The 21,498-nt window shown below is 42.2% G+C and overlaps 1 protein-coding gene across 1 annotated transcript; it reads left to right on the top strand.

Annotated features, from left to right (window-relative positions):
- Window positions 1–2,165: 2,165 nt before the first annotated feature.
- On the top strand, window positions 2,166–13,595 carry LOC149013107 (uncharacterized). Its single transcript, XM_089157706.1, has 4 exons — window positions 2,166–2,214; window positions 2,329–3,708; window positions 13,121–13,319; window positions 13,378–13,595. The coding sequence occupies exons 2-4, from the start codon at window positions 2,896–2,898 to the stop codon at window positions 13,593–13,595; spliced, it is 1,230 nt and encodes a 409-aa protein (XP_089013832.1). The 5' UTR covers window positions 2,166–2,214; window positions 2,329–2,895.
- The last annotated feature ends 7,903 nt before the right edge of the window (window positions 13,596–21,498 follow it).

Raw genomic sequence — 21,498 nt, forward strand, 5'->3', positions numbered from 1 at the left:
TGATGCTCATATTATGTAGTTTATTTTAAAAATACTAACATGTTTGTTTGAGCAGTGTATATATGTTATCTTAGAACAAAGTGTGTGTTTTGTTGTTTTATAAATTGTTTTTACATGTTTTTATGTATCTAAAAATTATTCTAATGATTATTTGGGAATATTCATGATTCATGTATGTATTTTAGACTTTCAGTGCTGTACATTTGAATCTTAAATGGCAACTAGTGGGAGTGGCGGCACTGGTAGTGGGACTCAGGACATTGCTTGGCAACATGGGGATCCACTGACTGGCGACAAGAAGAAATCCCGATGCAAGTATTGCCTCAAGACTTTGAATTCTGGTGGTTCTACCAGATTAAAGCAACATTTGGCTGGTGGTTATAAAGATGTTGCCAAGTGTCCCAGGGTTCCTTATGAAGTCCAAAAAACAATTGCAGCAACTTTAAGGGGAGGGAAACAAAAAAAGGAAGAGATGGCACAAAAGCAAAGGGAATTTGATGATATAGTGCTATCTAGACCTACTCTTGATGTTGATGAGGAATCAAGCGATGATGAAGAGAGGAGGAGGGTTATGGGTGTTGAGTCACGAGCCGAATGGAGACAGATGAAGGCTGCAATGGAAGCAAGCAGACAGTCCTTACATGCTGATAGTGTGAGGCAATATGAACAAACAAGGGGAGCAGGTGGTTCGGGGTCAGGGGCATCCATGCCACCTAGACATAGTTTTCAGGGAACTGAGACTGAGAGGACCGAAAGGAGGAGGAGGAAGACTACACATTATGATTCCACATTTGACCAAGACCCCTCCCTCTTCAACCAACAAGACATCTATCAAAGAAGCATTCCCTATATGTTTGTTGGAGGTAGAGAAGGCAGTAGGGAGGAGGAAGCTAGGTTATCAATCAGCAAATTCATGCTCTATAACAACATTGCACCCAATGTAGCCAAAACACCATACTATCAGGGGATGATCAATGCAGTTGCTAGGGCAGGTGTTGGGGTTAAAGGCCCAACAACTTGGGAAGTAATGAATAAATATTTACCCAAGGTAAAGCAGGAGGTGGATGAATACATTGAATCATTAAAAGAACAATGGAGTACATATGGTGTTACTGTGATGGCTGATGGATGGACTGGTCTTACTAGACAGTCCATCATTAATTTCATGGTGAGCTGCAATGGAAAGACATCCTTCCTCAAGTCAGTGGATGCCTCAGATAAGATCAAAGATGCTGACTACCTTTACAAGCTTCTTAGGGAGGTGGTACTCGAGGTAGGGCCAAAGAATGTGGTCCAAATTGTCACAGATAATGGTGCAAACTTCAAAAAAGCTGGTGAAATGTTGATGAGGAAGAAGAGCAGCAGGATCCACCTCTTTTGGACACCATGTGCTGCTCATTCGATTGATCTTATGTTGAAGGACTTGGGGAAAAGAAAGTCAATCAGTACTGTGGTTGAGAGGGCTAGAAGGGTAAGTAATTTTATTTATAACCATGGTTATGTGCTGAAGATGATGAGGAACCACTGTAAGGGTGATCTAGTCAGACCTGGATTGACTAGATTTGCCACCAACTATGTAGCTTTGAAAAGCTTCCAGAAGAAAGTGGTGGGTCTTCGGCACATGTTTGCAAGTGAGGAGTGGTTTGGTTGGCGTGGATCTAGCCATCCTGATGCAGTACTAGCCCAACAAACCATTGCTGATGATTCCTTTTGGAGGCAGCTGAATAGGACACTGGGCATTATAGAGCCTATTGTGTTTGTTTTAAGGATGGTGGATTCGGAGAAGAAACCCACAATGCCCCACATATATGCTGCCCTCCAGCAAATGAAAGAGTTGGTTAGAGCTGCTGCCCCTAGCACCTTCAAATCCTACGAGAGGATCATCGATAATAGATGGGAGATGCACTTGATGCATCCTTTGCACTTGGCTGGTGAGTCACTTTTAAGTCTTTAAGTTTTTGTTGTATACTTTAATTTAAATTCTTTATTTGTTATAACTTATAACTTATAATTTATAAACAAGTAAGTTAGTAAACAACCAAATCACTAAGTCATTAACCAAATTTTTTATTTCCACAATGCAAGCTTACTACCTCAACCCAAAGTACCATTACAAGAATGATCCGGGGCTTGATGTAAAGTTGATGATCGGTGCAAGAGGTGGTGGAGAAGCTTGTGTCAAATCCCATCATGCAAGGGACAATTAATGGAGAGGTGAGAACTTATTCAATTGTTTCTTCAACTTCTTGCATTAGTGCATTAGCCATTAAGCATATACATGATAATAATATAATACAATAATTGAAGAATTGGTGAATTGGTGTACAGATCAGGGAGTTCAGGGATGCCTCTGGGAGTTTTGGAAAGCCTTCTGCAGTTGCAACTAGGAAAAAAAACTGATCCTGGTAAATAGTTCACTACTCTATAAGTCATTAAGTCATTAAGTCTATAGACTATAAGTCTATAGACTATAAGTCTATAACTTTATAAATGATAACTGATAAGTTATATAAATATAAAGATTTGCTTGCCTAATGCATTCTTATTTTTGGTTATGCAGCTGACTGGTGGTTTCTATATGGAATTAGTGCGCCAAATCTCAGGGACATAGCAATTAAAGTACTCTCACAGACTTGCTCATCCTCTGGTTGCGAGAGGAACTGGAGCACCTTCTCGCTCATCCATAGTAAGGTACGGAACAGATTGGGGAGTAAGAGGCTCGAGAACTTGGTGTATGTGCATTACAACATGAGATTGAGAGTAGGGCACATACAAGATAATATAGATGACGACAATCGTGAACCGATTGAGTTGACTGATATATTCCACGAGCCCCCCGCAGAAGATGAGGAAGATGATGTCATATATTAGTGGGTTAGGGATCGAGGTGGCCCAATGCTGGATGGGCCAGAAGGGCAGCCTGATCCTACCATTGCTGCTGCTGTGGGCCCAGATGCTGTGGCTGAGCACCTATCTTCTGATGAGGGTCGGGCTGCTGTAGCGGCATCAGAAGGATCAGCTGTACCATTTGTGGAGCCACCTGGTCGACTTCAAACAACTGAGGTGACAACTAGTAGTGGGGATTCAGATGATGATGCCGATGATACCACTCATACCAGACGGCCAAGTGGCCCAAATCAGACATCGAGTTCGAGTCATGGAGGCAGTCAGGCTGGTCGTGTTTCTGGTGGAAGTCAGCGTCAACAAAGGGAGTCACCTGACTCACCTCCACCAGGTCCGAGTCATCCGACACATTTGAGCCACAGTTCCCCTATCTCTCGGACTTATAGTAGGAGTCGGAAGAGCAGATCAAAGCAAGGGCAGGGGCAACCGAATGATGATGCAAGCATGCATGATCTTGAATTGAACATGGGAAGCATGAGCCTAGATCAGAGTGATTCACAACAGCAGAGCCTGTCATCGGGGTACCAATATGGGGATCACAGCACCGGGTCAGATTACAGTGGGTATTCTTCTTATGGAGGTCATACTATTCCTCAAGACCCTTCACCTGGAGAGTATGCATATGGGAGTGAAGGTGGGTTGTTAAATGAGTGGTTTAGAAACCCGTACCCAAATACTCAACAACTATATGAACAACAACAACAACAATGGCTCTTTCACCCACCCACGATTGACGGTTATCCTGCATCGCTATTCCTCCAAAGATTCGACATGCAAACATATAATGATCATATAAACCGATATGTGACATACTTCAGTGATCAATTGACTTGGGAGTCATATGTGGCCACCGTTCAGAATCAATTGATGCGGAATGTTGAGTGATACTCTTAGTCTTGTAAGTTGTAAGTTGTAAGTTGTAAGTTGTAAGTTGTAAGTTGTAATCTTCTTAATTCTTATGGAGTTATGGTTGTAAAATTTTGAAGACATTTAAGTGTTTAACAATTTATTACTTTGAATCTTTGATAGTTTGAAGTTTGAACTTTGATCACTTGTTGACTTGATTCTTGAATACTTGATGTGTAATGTTATTATATATTTGTATTTGATACTTGATGGTTGATAAATGATAACTCATTAACTTGAAGTCTTGAATTACTTGATATCTTTACATAATTACATTACATGTTGTCTCTAACTCTCTAAGACTCTAACTCTATATCTATAATCTCTATTCTCTAAGACTCTAACTTTGCATTACACAGAATTTCGGTTTTACACATAGGGTCGACGTAGGAGACATAGTTAGGGTTATTTTCTCACAAATCTAAGGCCACCAATGTGTTCAAAAGGCCTTAAATAGGCTAAATACCAAGTTTCAGCCCAACCAGAGCCCTAAAACTCACCGAGATGGGCTACCGAGACTACCGCCAATTTTCTGGCATATCTTGACTGAGATCTCGCCATCTCGGTCGAGATCTCGGTATTTCTGAGTGGCGAGATCTCGCTCGAGAGCGAGATCTCCCACCGGGGGGCCAACAACTATTTTGGGGGGTGAATGGGTGTGGGTGGTGTGTTTTTTTCTCTTTTTTTTTTTTTTTTTTTATTTTTGGTTGTCTTCTTTTGTTTTTTGGGGTGGTGTTTGGTTTTTTTGGGTGGGGGGGGGGGGGGGTGGGTTTTTTTTTATATTTTTTCCTCTTTTTTTTTTTTTTTTTTTTTTTTTTTTTTGGGGGTGGAAGGGTGGGTGGTGGGTGGTTTTTTGTGTTTAAAAATCAAATTTCCAGGATCTTTTTTTTGGTATTTATCCTTTGAGGGACATAGGCTGCTGCTACTTTATTGTTTCTCTTTGCTTGTTACATTATTTTTGAATTCAGAATATCCACTCAGCTGCTGCCCTTACCTGTTTCAAATTTTTTTTTTTTAATGAATAAATAATTATATTAAACAAAACAAGAGAACAAGGTCTTTAAGCAGAAGACCGAAAAGAAGATCTAAAACCCCATAAGACAACAATAAGCCTGTTCGTTGGGGTATCATCAACTGGGGGATGGGGAATAGCTAACAATCTAGAAGATACATCAAAATAGATGGCATTCTAAATCCTATCTATAGAGCGGGATTTGGAAGTCCATCTTTGAAGGTTGCGCTCCCACCAAAGGTGATGAATAGATGCACAATACACTAGCTTACCACTCCGATCGTAGATGGAAGTACCTGAAAAGTTTCTCAGAATCCAAGACCAATCACAAGTAAACCCGAAGGAACGTCTCGAATGGGGCTAAATGGAAGCCAGGGCTTTTCCCCAGATAGATCTGGAGAAAGGGCAAGAAAAGAACAGGTGCTCAAGGTCTTGTAAGCCATTCCAATAGAGGATGCAGTTGGGGTTTGCGGGGATTTGGTGGCTAATAAGGTAGGACCAGTAAGGAGAACATGATTAAGGGTCCTCCAAAGGGTAAGCCTCCGAACCAAACCAAGGTGGCCCAGGGGGTTTAGGGTTGTGGGCTCTGAGGAGATTCCAAGCTGAGGATGTGGAGAAGGTTTTTGTGGGGGAGGGGAGCCAAATGGGGAGGTCACTAGTGGAACAAGAGAGAGGGGAGAGTTTCCCAAACTTGTGTGAGAATGGGGAGGGTGGGTAGGATTCCAGGAGCTGTTTGTGATGAAAGCAGAAAGGGGTGGATTTAAGGATATGGGAATCATTCAAGATGAGGTCCCCTGGTGTATGCTTTTTGCGGATGATATTGTGTTGATTGATGAGACCCAAGTGGGGATTAATACCAAATTAGAATCATGGAGATTAGCTTTGGAATCAAAAGGCTTTAAACTTAGTAGATCGAAGACAGAATATTTAGTTTGTAACTTTAGTCATGATCGGCCAGATGATGAGGTGGTGATACTTGACGATAAAGAGATTCCTCAAAGTGATTGTTTTAGGTACCTAGGTTCAATCATAAGTAAAAGGAGGTGATTTGGAAGATGAGGTTTCCCAAAGAATTAAAATAGGGTGGATGAAGTGGAGAGGTGCGTCTGGGGTCTTATGTGATCGGCTTATTTTATTAAAGCTTAAAGAAAAATTTTATAGGACCGTTGTTCGACCAGCTATGATGTACGGTGCAGAGTGTTGGGCTGTTAAAAAGAATCGTATAGATAAACTCAATGTAGCAGAAATGAGGATGCTAAGATGGATGAGTGGCAAAACTAGGATGGATAAGATAAGAAACGATCATATTAGAGTTGGTCTGGGAGTTGCTCCCATAAGTGATAAGCTTAGAGAAAGTCGTTTGAGGTGGCACGGCCACGTTCAACGGAGACTTATAAATGCTCCTGTACGAAGAAGTGATATAATCCATATTGAAGGAACTAGAAGAGTTAGGGGTAGACCTAAGATAACCTTAGGAGAAGTGGTGAGAAAGGATATGTATAGCTTAGGCCTTGTATCTAGCATGGCCTCGAACAGAACTGATTGGAGGGCAAGAATCCATGTAGCCGACCCCATTTAGTTGGGACAAGGCTTATTGTTGTTGTTGTTGTGGAATCATAGACAGTGCGAGGTCCAAAGTGGTTAAAGAGAATGCCCATCAGATGCCACGGGTCAAGCCAAAAGGAAGTGGAAGAACCTGAGGAGATAGAGGTAGAAATAGCCGAGATGGTGCGGGAGCGCAACATAAGGATTTTCCTCCAGACCCATGAAGGGGGGTTGGAGGGCATGGGAGTAGTCCAAAGGGAATTAGACCGGAGAAAATAAAAATAAACCCACTTAACCCAAATGGAATCATGCTTTGAGGCATTTTTTCAAATAAGCTTGAAAAGGCATGCTAGGGTTAATCTATGATCCGATGGATTCCTAGGCCTCCTTCAGAAGTACGGCGGTAGATGGATGACCGATTGGTCGAATGGAAGAAACATGAGGTTTCCTGCTGTTTCCAAAGGAAGGCACAAAACAAGGATTCCATAGCATGGATGGTTGATTTGGGAATGGAGAAGATTCTGCTCTAGTAAAGATAGGATGATTGAAGAACGGAGCAAATGAAGACTATCACACCCCACCCGCCGGTCTCGGTTACCCGCATGACAACCCGTGGGAGTGATCCGTCACAAGATCCACGGTTTTAGTCTATCAACAATATTAAATACAAATAAAGATAATCAAGAGCAATAAATATTCAATAAACGAATTAAAGGAATTACAGGAGTCCAAATACTCCAATAACAATAATAAAGGAAAGAATAATGAATAAAAATGAATACGAGTTCAGCAGAAGTAAACAAAAGAGTTATATTATCTTCTTTCCGGTTTCTTTTTCTAAGGCTATAAACTTAGACTCAAGTTTATCAAGATGAGGAGTCCTCCAGTTCTTCTTCATTCGCTGATCGAACTTTCTAACCACTTTCCGTCTCTGACCATCAATAGGTGCGATAAGCGCACTCCATGCACCCCCGGGAGCTCCCGCATAGGCTATCTCCATTTCCCACTGACGGTGCCACATCCTCTTCATACGGGATGGTTCCTTCATAGGAAACCAGTCCATCTTCCTGTACAATTCCTTCTTCTGTGTAGGCTAATAAACATATACAAAATAAAGGAGTGAGTTCTAGAGAACTCAGTAAGAAACAATCATAATTCCCATCAATTATCCAACAATGCCAAAATGCACAAATAATATGAATGAATGCAAAGTATGAATTATACTATGATTTCTAATTATGCAGGTCTCTAACAGTTGACATGCTTTAAGATATACACCAGCCCTCCTCTGGGTAGGTCTAGTCGCTCTGATCCGGCAAGGACTGGTTACCTCTGTAGGGATCCTGGGAAAAAGGGAAAGTCCACACCTGGCTCTCATTTCCATGGCTGGGGTTAAGTCAACACTCTCTTACCACGACCATTGGTAATGAGTACTGGCGCATGTCGGGGTTTCTAATCCAATACAAGGTCATACTGGTAACATGTCTACATGAAGTCCAAATACATCCCCTATGGCACCAACCAACTCAGTTCAGTATCCTTCGCAGCCTAGGAGAGAGAATCCTTACGGACTGGCTACCGCTGTTGGACTCCACTCCTTAACCCTATGGTCATCCACATATTATTAGGGCGGAAGCTCTCATGACTCCTCACAACACCCGGTCCGTTCCTTGGACGTCCATGAGCCCAACCCTAACATATGCAACCCTACCATTTATATGACTAACAGTGGACCAACGTCACATCACTGTCATCACGGGTCACTCGATTTCAATCCCCCTACCGAAAGGGTATTAGCATGTGGGGTACCTAGCCATACAAATCTAGACTCTACCTAATAATGTCATCAAACAGTCATGACAGTGCTAGAGACATCAGCAGGCATGTGTCCCATTCCACAGCCTTTTGATATCTCAAGCTAAGATATCCCAAAAGAATACCTCATCCATCAGGACCATATACTAACCATCATCAGTACATAGCATTCATAATCAACAAAGTATATATGTAAACAAGACAAACAGCAGTAATATAACAAGATTAATATATAAGACATGACTACAACAGCATATATAAAGAAATACTAATTCTAACAAACACTGGACTAGCATGTTCAAGTCTATTTAAAAGATAGGATTGAATGTCCTTACCTGCATATAAGTAAACTGTCCGTAAAAAGAGATCCGTTAACTATTACAAGACTTTCTTTTCAAACAGAGTATACCTAAACACAGTGTTACAATATTATATGAGTTAATTGAATCAAAGTGAATCAGAATCAAAAGTCATTTGGTCATTGATTACCAGCAGGTCGCTCGAGCCGGTCGCTTAAGTTGAGCGACCGCCAATAGTGACCGCCCCAAAAACAGAGAGTTTCAATCCAAAACTCAGGCTTTGATCACCCTTTTTCAATCCGGATTTCGAGTGATCATGGCCTAAGTCTCAAATCTAATACTCCCAAAGCCAAAGGGTGAAGGAAATCCTAACAATTACCATCATTGGGTTACCCAGAACTCTCCCCTTGATTGGATTATCCTTTTCACAAAAGCAGGGTTTCGTTTTCGGATGAATCACCTCAAGTAGATTGGAAAGAGAGTCACAATGATCAAAAAGGGTAACCACCATGATGAGGGGATGGGTTAACACTAAATTAAAAGACAAAGAAGATAAAGGATGAAGGTTGAATCCATTACCTCACTTCAGAAAGCCAGAAAAAGGGAAGGACTGATCTCCAGATCACTGCCAACACTTCAAATCCACTTTCGGAACTTCCCCGCAGCCGTTTAACCTCCAAAATTAGCAACCACGAATAAAATATTCGTTATTTGGACGAGGGTTACCTTTTATAGAAGTCGGGGGGCAAAATAGGGCAAAAACTCCGAAAACAGACCGGGCGGTCGCTTGGTTTGATCGACCGCCACTAGCAACCGCCCCCATGTAATTTGCCATACAAGGGTGCTTTTGCTAGGGCGTTGATATCCAAGTGCAACTTAGCCCTAAAAAAGAGATGGGGGAGATCTTACCTTCATTTCGGACATCTCCGAACATCACTTGTCTTCTAGAAAACCAACTACCAAGCAAGGCAGGCTCTTCAGACAAAGGATCCAGATCCATGGGTTCAGGGTATGGATCATGGACTTCTATCTGGACACTCCACAAACTTACCCGACTAGACCTTCGGGTTCTCGGACCTGAAATACGGATCTCGGGTTAGAAATACGGAGGTTCTTCATCATACGTCAAATCCGCACTCAAACCTTCTGGTTCATGCTGGAGCAATTGCTCTGCGCCTGCCAAGCATTGCCTTAGCATAGACACATGGAAAACATCATGCACACCAGCAAGAGACGGAGGCAGAGCCAACCGATAAGCTACTGGTCCAACTTTTTTATTAATGTCATAGGGACCAATATTCCTAGGGCTGAGCTTTCCTTTGATATTAAAACAACCCTCGTATTTATAACGCGAGATCCGTATTTCAGGTCCGAGAACCCGAAGGTCTAGTCGGGTAAGTTTGTGGAGTGTCCAGATAGAAGTCCATGATCCATACCCTGAACCCATGGATCTGGATCCTTTGTCTGAAGAGCCTGCCTTGCTTGGTAGTTGGTCTTTTAGAAGACAAGTGTTGTTCGGAGATGTCCGAAATGAAGGTAAGATCTCCCCCATCTCTTCTTTAGGGCTAGGTTGCACTTGGATATCAACCCCCTAGCAAAAGCACCCTTGTATGGCAAATTACATGGGGGCGGTTGCTAGTGGCAGTCGATCAAACCAAGCGACCGCCTGGTCTGTTTTCGGAGTTTTTGCCCTATTTTGCCCCCGACTTCTATAAAAGGTAACCCTCGTCCAAATAACGAATATTTTATTCGTGGTTGCTAATTTTGGAGGTTAGACGGCTGCGGGGAAGTTCCGAAAGTGGATTTGAAGTGTTGGCAGTGATTTAGAGATCAGTCCTTCCCTTTTTCTGGCTTTCTGAAGTGAGGTAATGGATTCACCCTTCCTCCTTTATCTTCTTTGTCTTTTAATTTAGTGTTAACCCATCCCCTCATCATGGTGGTTACCCTTTTTGATCATTGTGACTTTCTTTCCAATCTACTTGAGGTGATTCATCCGAAAACGAAACCTTGCTTTCGTGAAAAGGATAATCCAATCAAGGGGAGAGTTCTGGGTAACCCAATGATGGTAATTGTTAGGATTTCCTTCACCCTTTGGCTTTGGGAGTATTAGATTTGAGACTTAGGCCATAATCACTCGAAATCCGGATTGAAAACGGGTGATCAGAAGCCTGAGTTTTGGATTGAAACTCTCTGTTTTTGGGGAGGTCACTATTGGCGATCGCTCAACTTAAGCGACCGGCTCGAGCGACCTACTGGTAAACAGTGACCAAATGACTTTTGATTCTGATTCACTTTGATTCAATTAACTCATATAATATTGTAACATTGTGTTTAGGTATACTCTGTTTGAACAGAAAGTCTTGTAATAGTTAACGGATCTCTTTTTACGGACAGTTTACTTATATGTAGGTAAGGACATTCAATCCTATCTTTTGAATAGACTTGAACATGCTAATCCAGTGTCTGTTAGAATTAGTATTTCTTTATAGATGCTGCTGTAGTCATGTCTTATATATTAATCTTGTTATATTACTGCTGTTTGTCTTGTTTACATATATACTTTGTTGATTATGAATGCTATATACTGATGATGGTTAGTATATGGTCCTGATGGATGAGGTATTCTTTTGGGATATCTTAGCTTGAGATATCAAAAGGCTGTGGAATGGGACACATGCCTGCTGATGTCTCCAGCACTGTCATAACTGTTTGATGACATTATTAGGTAGAGTCTAGATTTGTATGGCTAGGTACCCCACATGCTACTACCCTTTCGGTAGGGGGATTGAAATCGAGTGACCCGTGATGACAGTGATGTGACGTTGGTCCACTGTTAGTCATATAAATGGTAGGGTTGCATATGTTAGGGTTGGGCTCATAGACGTCCAAAGAACGGACCGGGTGTCGTGAGGAGTCATGAGAGCTTCCGCCCTAATAATATGTGGATGACCATAGGGTTAAGGAGTGGAGTCCAACAGCGGTAGCCAGTCCGTAAGGATTCTCTCTCCTAGGCTGCGAAGGATACTGAACTGAGTTGGTTGGTGCCATAAGGGATGTATTTGGACTTCATGTAGACATGTTACCAGTATGACCTTGTATTGGATTAGAAACCCCGACATGCGCCAGTACTCATTACCAATGGTCGTGGTAAGAGAGTGTTGACTTAACCCCAGCCATGGAAATGAGAGCGGTGTGGACTTTCCCTTTTTCCCGGGATCCCTACGAGGTAACCAGTCCTTCTTTGGATCGAGCGACTAGACCTACCCAAAGGAGGGCTGGTGTATATCTTAAAGCATGTCAACTGTTAGAGACCTGCATAATTAGAAATCATAGTATAATTCATACTTTGCATTCATTCATATTATTTGTGCATTTTGGCATTGTTGGATAATTGATGGGAATTATGATTGTTTCTTACTGAGTTCTCTAGAACTCACTCCTTTATTTTGTATATGTTTATTAGCCTGCACAGAAGAAGGAATTGTACAGGAAGATGGACTGGTTTCCTATGAAGGAACCATCCCGTATGAAGAGGATGTGGCACCGTCAGTGGGAAATGGAGATAGCCTGTGCGGGAGCTCCTGCGGGTGCATGGAGTGCGCTTATCGCACCTATTGATGGTCAGAGACGGAAAGTGGTTAGAAAGTTCGATCAGCGAATGAAGAAGAACTGGAGGACTCCTCACCTTGATAAACTTGAGTCTAAGTTTATAGCCTTAGAAAAAGAAACCGGAAAGAAGATAATATAACTCTTTTGTTTACTTCTGCTGAACTCATATTCATTTTTATTCATTATTCTTTCCTTTATTATTGTTATTAGAGTATTTGGACTCCTATAATTCCTTTAATTCGTTTATTGAACATTTATTGCTCTTGATTATCTTTATTTGTATTTAATATTGTTGATAGACTAAAACCGTGGATCCTGTGACGGATCACTCCCACGGGTTGTCGGGCGGGTAACTGAGACCGGCGGGTGGGGTGTGACAAAGACCACTTTGCCAACAAAAGATAGAAGCTTGCCCTTCCAGAGCTGAAGCTTTTTACGAATATGATCTAGCATAGGGAGGCAGTAGTGGCGAGTGAGCCTACTGGGAATGAGCGGGAGGCCTAGATAGACAACTAGAAAGGAGCCAGGCTTAAAGTCTGAGAGCTAGAGAAGGGAAGCACGGAGATGATCAGGGACACCGAAAAGAAAGAGGGTAGACTTGTGAAGGTTGACCCAAAGGCCAGAGAGGGATTCGAATTGCGAGAGAGTAGAGAAGCAAGGAAGAAACCCATACAGAAGCCATTAGGATTCAGGGCCTTGTTAGGCTTGTGGAGCGGATGGCAAGGAGGATCTCTCTCGAGGAAGGGATAGCATTGAGAGAGGAGATAATAGATGGATCAATGAATTTATTAATGAGATTGGGAGGGAGGGACGGGAGGGGGGGAGGGGGAAGAAGATTCGAGAAGAAAGAGACGATTTTAGCCTTGATGCTAGGGGGTCAGAAATCAAAGTGCCATTATTAGTGATGAGGGATGGGATGGAGTTGAAATTATTCTGAGTCTTGAGAGAACAATAGAAATAGGCAGAGCTTGAAGTCTCCAAGCTCGAGCCACTTGATTCTGGCTTTCTGACGGAGAAAACTTTTATTTAGAGGAGGGGAGGGAAGAAAGCTCAGAGAAAAGGGCTTTTCATCTCCAACAAGGGAGGGTTTGGTGGGATTATTTTGGAGCAAGGATTGGATATGTTGAAGGTTGTAGCAATAGCAGGAGACTCTATAAGAGATGTTGCCAAAAGTGGAAGAGTTCCAAGAGCGAAGAGCTTCCTTAGTGTTGCGAAGCTTGCGGGCAAAGGCAATAAGAGGAAGAGAGTGACAATGGACAAGTTTAGACCAAGATTCTTGGACTGTAGGAATGAAACAAGGGCTCGAAGTTCACATGTCAAATAATTTGAAAGGCTTTGGATCGAAGGAAACAGGGGGAAAGATGGACAAGACAAGAGGAATGATCAGAAAGGATGGAGTCGGAGAAAGAAGCATGGGAGAAGAAGGGAAGGAGGAGAGCCAAGAAGCATTCGCGAGGAAGCGATGGCGATTCTGGAAGAACCTGCTCAACAATTATGCCAAGTGAGGGGAAGGCCAGACAATGGAGGTCGGAAATACCAAAGTCATCAATCGCGGCTAGATCCGGAGTGGATCCTCCAACGCGCTTATGGGAATACCAGATAATATTGAAGTCCCCACAAATACCCCAGGGGAGATTAGGTTTGGTGGAAGAGATGGATTAGATATCCTCCCAAAGGGGAATGCGATCGATGGCACGGTTGAAATCATAAATGATAGTGAGGAGAAATGGGGGGAATATGGGCTAGAATATTAAGATGCATAAGCTGGGGGGAGGATCTAAGGAGAGTAATCTAGAATCTAGAGGAGTCCCATAGAATCTAGATACTACCATTGGAAGAGGAAGAGGAGTTAGGTAGAAAAGACGAAGAGAGGGCAATAAACTAGGCAATTCGATGGGAATTCTCCATATGGACATGGGTCTCGAGAATGGCACAAAAAGAAACTTTAGCTGTCTTGATGGTATGTTTAACCTCAACTTGTTTTGCAAGGGAGTTAAGGCCCCTGACATTCCAAATAAAGAAGTTAGACATTTGAAACTAAAGGGGGGGCATCATTGTAGCTGTTGGGGTGGGCAAGGGGAGGGGAAGGTGGCAATTGGGGACAAAGGGGTGAATAGGGAATTCTCACACATTGGGGAGCTAAGGGGATGTGGAGTTTCAAATAGATCTGGATCAATAGAGGGGTTAGAAGATGGGTAAAGAGGCTCTTGGTTGTTAAGGGGGTTCAATGGTGTAGAGAGGAGGTCTGGTTTCGGAATGAGGAGTTTTGGGCTAGATGGGTGCAGGGATTTAGGAACAATGGACAGGGACTTAGTGATAATTTTTTGGCCTAGATGGGATGAACATAAAGGGTTAGATGGCTGCTGTTGGAGGTTATTAATGGAGGTGTTAGGTTGAGTAGGGGAAATGAGTGAGGGGATAAGATGGTTTGAGGTTTGAAAGGGCCCAAGAGAAGAAATATAAGAAGCTTTAAGTATTGGGTGAAAGCTAGGCTCATGAGAGATGGGCCTAGAAAGGGAAGGTGGTTTCGGGCCAAAAGGAGGATAAGTTTGAGAGATGGGCTTGGGCCGTCGGGGTAAAGGCTTAGTTTGATTTTGGTTGGATGAGTGTTTTGAAGTGGAAATGGGTAATGAGGGTATTTCAGTAGAAGGGGTGTGGGTTAAAAAAGTTTTTTTGGTTAAACAGCTGGTCAAGGGAAACAGGAGAGCTTGAGGCGGTGATTTTGGGGTGACGGAGACCTTTGCAGAGACGTTGTTCAGAAGGCTTATGGTTTCGAGGTTGGTAAGGATGGAGAGCTCCTTTTCAGGCTATCAAACAGGGGCAAGCGTGATTTCAGGTGCTTTGGGAACAACGTTTTGAGTGATGGCACCAATCGGAGCTTCAGCAGTAATAGAGGTAGCTTCTTGAATTGCAGGGAGCGGACCTATACTGAGGGAATCGCAGGCAGATGCAACAACAGTAGCAGCAGTACGGACTTGCAGAACCTGGGGAGCAGAGCTGGCCATTGGCAGTGAATTTGGTCGTCTTCTATTCCTCTGGTAGGTGTTTGCAAGAGAAGTTTTTGACGCTTCAATTCTTTCGGTGGCAGCAACAGTGGAAGAGGTATTCGGGCCCTTCTCAACAGTAATTTTTCAAGGAAATTTATAGTGCTTTGAGGGGATTCAGTTATCAGGGCCATCTTTTCGGTTGGAGTTGAGCAGGAGACTGGTTTGTTTCCAAACGAGGAGCATAGGTCGCAACACAGTGGAACCCAGTCATGTACAATAACTTGTTCATACATCAGACCGTTGTCGTCGGTGATAGAGATAGTTGCAGGAAGAGGCTTGACAGCAGGGAAATCCACACATAGGCGAGCATACAAGAGTCTTTCCATCTTGCGGGTCTTGACATCAGTACGCAGGGGCTTACCCATTGTAGATCCAATTCGACTGAGATAATCGCAATTCCAGGATTCAAGAGGCAGTCCAAGGATGCTAATCCACAGGAGAAGAGTGTTGAAGTCGACCCTGCTGAGAGGAGAGGAAGGAGACCAAGGCTTGATTAAAATTTGGGACTTTCCAACAGACCAAGGTGATCCCTCCAAGGCTCGGGCTTGACAATCCAGAGAAGAGAAGTTAAACAGAAAAATTCCAAACTCTAACAGGTAAGTAAGTATCCATAAGACCAATTGCTTTCCATTGTTTGGCAAGGGAGGACTTGATGATGTTGAGAGGGGGAACAGGGCCTAGGTACTGGCCAATGATGGCCGATTTCCATTTGTTAATACCAAGAGCAGTGGAGGCAGAGTGCAAGAGGGACAAGGTTGTTGTTAGAGATAGGAGGGATGATAGAAAGGTTAAGGTTGTCTGCAGAGGGGCTTTGATTTGTGAACAGGGTGTTCCATGGTTTGGGAGGGGGAAGCGGGGGGGTGATGGAGGTGGGAGAAGGCGGGGGGGGGGGGGGGAAGGGCGCCAGAGAAGACATGGTTTTCAGGCCATCTCGGGTCTCCGGTGAGAAGGGGTTGGTTCCTAGTCTCTCTATCTTTTTTGTGGGTTCCTTGCTGTTTCAGTTTTCTTGTTGTTGCCCTTATTGTTTTGGTTTCTGTTGCTGGTTTGCTGCTGCTTATGATTACTTTGTGTCCTCTTTTGGACCTTATTTGCTATTGATTGATTGAGTTATGTTTGATGGGATAATCCTCCAAAGACTCATAAGTCCTTCATCATTGACATTGTTTCCTCTTCCTCTCATTGATTGACAGAGAAGAAATAATAAGGTGGTTCTAATTTTAGTTAGTGGAAAATCATTAGCTACAGGTTTTTCTCACTGGTCGTGGATGGCAAGCTCACTTGACAAAGCTTCTGCCTAAGGATATGATGAGTCCTGGAAAACCTTTGATGCTTGTATCCTAGGACCAATGTTTTTTGGGTGTATATAGGACAATTGTTTGACTCTACGGTAGATGATATTGTGGATCTTGTAACTCACTGGGACACTGTGAAAGCTTTGCGGTATTACTTGCATGTATTATATTCTGGTCAGAATAATCTGTCTCTGATATATGGGTTAACATAACAGTCTTATTGTGTTGATGGGAAGGGTAGACCTCCAACCAATACTTTGCTGTAAAGTACACGTTCGAAGAATTAAATGGTTTTCTCTCCCCACCTATATTCTGATGTTATTCTCATGGAAAACCAACAAAACAACTAGTGAGTCTATTTACCAAGCCTTTGGGAACTACAAGAGTTGACTATATTTGTAACAGGTTGGGCATGGTTCATATATTTTTTCCAACTTGCGGGCCAGTGTTAGAATTAGTAGAAGGTGAAAAGGGTCATAGGGGAATCCAAAAGGCCCTTGTGCTAGTTTCCCAGAGGAATTTAGTTGCTATCTGTTTCATTTGTTCCTTTTTCTTTTTGTTTCTAATGGCTCTTGTAATTGAGCCTCTATGTACGCTTAATAGATTTGAGGCTTGCAAAAGCCTCCTTGAGTACTTCTTCTCCAATATTTTTCATTCTTCTCTGTTTTTCTACTTTTCTTATTAACAGGGTCAAATATGGACCAGAACTGGACATTAGACCAGGGCTAACACTCCTGTTAAGTTATGGTCTGGTTCTGGATCTAAATTTGGAACCAATGAGCAAACATGGATTGGTATCTACAGATTTAGAACCGAAAGACCAGTTTGAAACTGTTTGGAACTGGAAATGCCAGAACTCATTTAAAACTTGCACAAAATCATATTTGTGTTGATGATGTGGATCAGAATGAAGGTTTATTTTTTAAATATTTTGGTTTCATTTGTATCTTTCAGATGAATATATTTTGTTGCATGCTTAAGAATGGATATTTATACTTGTTTACTTTGGGAGGACTATTTGGTTATTTATATGCTTAGGTAAATTTTTTGAAATTTTGGGCACTGATTGCTTGAAATATTCAGGAACTGGTCCTCACATTTATGATTTTGGATCTGATTTTTGGAGCCAATTAGATAATGGATCCCTCCGGACTGACTGAAACAGAATTGATTTATACTCTTAGAAGGGTCTAGGAGGCTCTGAGCAGAACTTACTTTTTGGAACATTTCCACTGGATCGGTTGGTTACCACTTAGCACTCCATAATTAGCCTCATGTTAGTCAGGATATAAATGGGCTAATAGAGCTACAAAACAGTCGGGTAATGGTGCAGATAAGTCCTTATTTGGCTCCTGCTGGGCTACAAGCAGAAAACCTGGTACTGAAGGCTTCTACATAAGTAGAACCTGGCGGGGAGCTATTTCCTGCAGTCTTACCCTGGCAATTTATGCCGAGAGGCTGTTTTGATGCCTTGGCCTCATGCAGTTATGCTACAACTATGGTCCATCAACCGTTGTGCCAAGGCCTGATGTAGGAACCACAGCCCCCCCCCCCCAGCGGGAAGACCCACAGAAGGTTGCTACTCAGGACCCCGTGGCCCTGTTAGCAGTCTCAGAAATTTTGGCCAGCATGAAAGGTATTTTGGTAATTTGGGCAGTCCAAAGCAAGCCCAATTAGGTCGTTGCAATCAGAATTTTATTTGGAGTCCAACTATGTTTTTGTTTTGATGCTTGAGTCAGCGTATGACAAGCTAAGTAAGTGTGATAGTCTAGTTGGGAGTTCTATTTAAAATAGAATGCCTTTAGTTGATATCCTAACTTCATTAGGAGTCTAGTCCTCTTTTGTTTTGTAATTTGAATCGCTCTAGCTTGAGATAAGTTGGAGTCCTTATTGGGGCTGGAGTCCTAATTAAAGTACAAGTCTTTTGTTTTAGTTTCAAAGTTGAGTCCAAGTACAAGTCCTTAGGCTATAAATACAGCCTTACTTACGTAACCAAGACAGTTTGATGATTGAATAAAAATTGATTGAAGGAGAACCGAGTGGAGTTGGGGGTTCCAAAGGGAGGAAACCCTGTGGCAGCTTTGTGTTTTCTTCTTTTCATTAATTCTTCAACCCTCTACCTTCTTCAACAAGTAAGTGAGCATTCCCCAACCCCTTCTGATCGTCTTTTTCATTGAACCCTTTCTCTTCCCCCCCCCCCCCACACACACCCCAAAAAAAAGAAAGCAAAAGCCTGTGGCATCGCCTCCTTCCCCAACCCTAATTCACATATGTTTTAAGCCCCTCTCCCAAATCCCACCTCTTTTTGGGATTATCACTCCCTAATCCTCCTTAGCATTTGACCCCCATCCTTAACCCTAGTTACCCATCAAAGCCCTAAAATCTAAACACCTTCCCCCAAAACCCTAATTTCCATAACTTCTAACCCCTACCTTAGAACCCCCTCCCCTCTCAGTATCAACGACCTTTAACCCACCATAGCCTTCAATTCTAAGTTGTCACCATGGCCAACCCTTAAAACCCTAGAATTCTTAAACCCTGGTTTTTCTCAGACCCTAACTCAAGGAACCAGAATTTGAATCTGAAAAACAGCTAGGACTAGAGTCTCGTTTCAAAGTCCTAAGCCCACAACCACTAGCCAAACCCTGTTAGCCTGTTGTTCAAACCCGAGATCACATAAAACAGCCCTAAAACCCTAGCCACAGAGACCCCTAATTTTGACTGCTGATTTCCCTTAATTGATCTTGGTTATTGGCTCTCAATTTGGGGGTTGCATCAAGGCCCACCCCTATGAAGTGGAAAGGTGCGTCCAGGGTCTTCTGTGGTTGACGCATTCCTTTAAAGCTCAAAGGAAAATTATATAGGACCGTTGTTTGACCGGCTATGATATACACTATAGCGTCTTGGGCTGTTTAAAAGGATCATATAGATAAACTCAGTGTAGCAAATATGAGGATACTAAGATGGATGAGTGGCAAAATTAAGAAGGTTATGATAGGGAAAGATCATAGTAGAGTTTGTTTGGGAGTTGCGTTGATAAGTGATAAGCTACAAGAAAGTCATTTGAGGTGGCACGACCATGTTCAACGTAGACCTATAAATGTCCCTATACGGAGAAGTGATATAATTCAGATTGAAAGAATTAAAAGAGCTAGGAGCAGACCTAAGATAACCATAAGAGAAGTGGTGAGAAAGGATATGCATAGCTTAGGCCTTGTATCTAGCATGGCCTCAAGTAGAGCTGATTGGAAGGCAATAATCCATGTAGCCGACCCCATTTATTTGGGACAAGGCTTGATGATGGTTATGATGATGATCAAGGCCCACCCCTAATACTGAAATTGACTGTCAAGTGTTTGGAAGATAGAGGACCTTAGTGAAGATATATATTCTTTGACTTGTCAATTCTTCAAAATCAAAGGTAGAAAGGTGACGCATGAGGTGATTAGTCTCATTCATGTAAGCTCCAAACTGATGCAGTTAAGAATGTTGAAATGGGTGTGTTCTACGACGCAGTTAAAAATGTTGAAATGGGTGTGTTCTATAGAATACTCATAATACTTAATTTTGGCCCATGGGTGTGTTCTATAGGCTTTCAGTGTCAAGGCAACGGTTATGCAGTTGAGTAGCAATAGGAACTTCTGACCACATTTTGGAAAGCTTATTGGTGTTTCCTTGCAGCGGAAGCAAACCATGTTCAGTATGCAACCAACCAAAAGGACACAATATCGTCTGGAAAATTATATAAATCCTCTCATTAAGCTGCTATACCAAGGACTATGAAATGCAGCTACTACTACTGTTTTTTGGAGCGAAGAGGCTTGGTTGAAGGTAGGAAGCTAAAAGGATCTGGTCTTAAAGCAATTCTATGGTGGTAGATTCACTCTGAGTTTTCAGTTCAAGTGTTAGGGGCTTAGGCCCTGATATTCGAATTTTCCTAGCTGGCATAATTTGGGCAAATGGGGTTATTCTGTTTATGTGTAATGCGTGTATTGGCAATGTTATTTATGATCATAAACCAGATGAAGATGCTACTGCTTGTTTGGTGGCTGATTGTCTTGCCAGTTTATGTGTAATGCATTGTCTGGTAAATGAGTTCCATTCTGCCAGTTTATCGCCCTTTTGATGTGTGAACTGGATAATTTCTGCCATTTGTTTTGCTAAGAGGGGTAAAAACCATAAGACAATGGGAGGTTGGGAAGAAGCTTAGCGTTCAATTTTCCTGCCTTTTTTGCTGAAATGGAGAGGCTAAAGGCCACATGAAATTTGTGCATGTGATGTAAAAGTTGGCAAAAGAGAACTGAGCTTTCTGGGTCTGAAACGGTTGATCCATGATGTAACACAGAATTGAATAGATACTAGTTTATTTGTAAATTTATTTTGTACTGATTTCCTTTTTCATGATTGCAGGATTAAAGTATTTAAGTCTAATGGATTCCCTGCAAAACATTAGCAAGAATGCAAGATAACTGTTTCAACAACAAGAATCACTTCAAAATATTCAGGCAATCCGTTGGTTGATCTGGAACAGGATTTGCTGGCTTAACTATAAGAGTGGAATGAGGTCTACATTAATCCAAGCCTCTCAGGATCCTGCAGGATTTGGATTAGTCCCTTGCTGTATCACAAGTTTACATATCTATGAAGAAATTGAAGTGTACAACTGCTGATCAGTGAAGGTTATATTTAATTGTAATTGAAATTTGAAGGCATATGGTAGATAACTAATCTGTAAAAGGGGGGGGGGGGGGGGGGGGTTGGAGGTAAGAGGGTAGATCTAGGGTGCTATTGTACAGTGGGATTGCCCAAAATTTTGCAGACATGTATGGAAAATCAAGATCACACAGAAGGTTGCCTTGTATGGTTTATATTTTCAATTCACAATTGTTGCCACTGAGAACTGCAATGATCTATAACAGTGGTATAACTAAAATTGGAAAACAAATGCTATCTTTATCTTCATTTAGAAAGGAAGGAAAAGGTTCAATCAAACAAAAATGTGACCATGTCTTGATAAATAGATAGCGATAATTTATCGAGCATTACTTGCTTAACAGTAATATAAGCTA

The sequence above is a fragment of the Hakea prostrata genome, chromosome 6 (assembly GCF_041222555.1).
Source record: "Hakea prostrata isolate BN-2017 chromosome 6, UWA_Hpros_2, whole genome shotgun sequence".
Lineage (NCBI taxonomy): Eukaryota > Viridiplantae > Streptophyta > Magnoliopsida > Proteales > Proteaceae > Hakea > Hakea prostrata.

Bases quoted from the DNA above. Each gene is read 5' to 3' on its own strand.
- LOC149013107 (XM_089157706.1), top strand. From the start codon at position 2,896: ATGCTGGATGGGCCAGAAGGGCAGCCTGATCCTACCATTGCTGCTGCT. The intron at 3,709-13,120 runs GTGACATACTTC...ACTTTTATTTAG, and splicing joins ATGATCATATAAACCGATAT to AGGAGGGGAGGGAAGAAAGC. The intron at 13,320-13,377 runs GCAATAAGAGGA...CTTGGACTGTAG, and splicing joins TGCGAAGCTTGCGGGCAAAG to GAATGAAACAAGGGCTCGAA.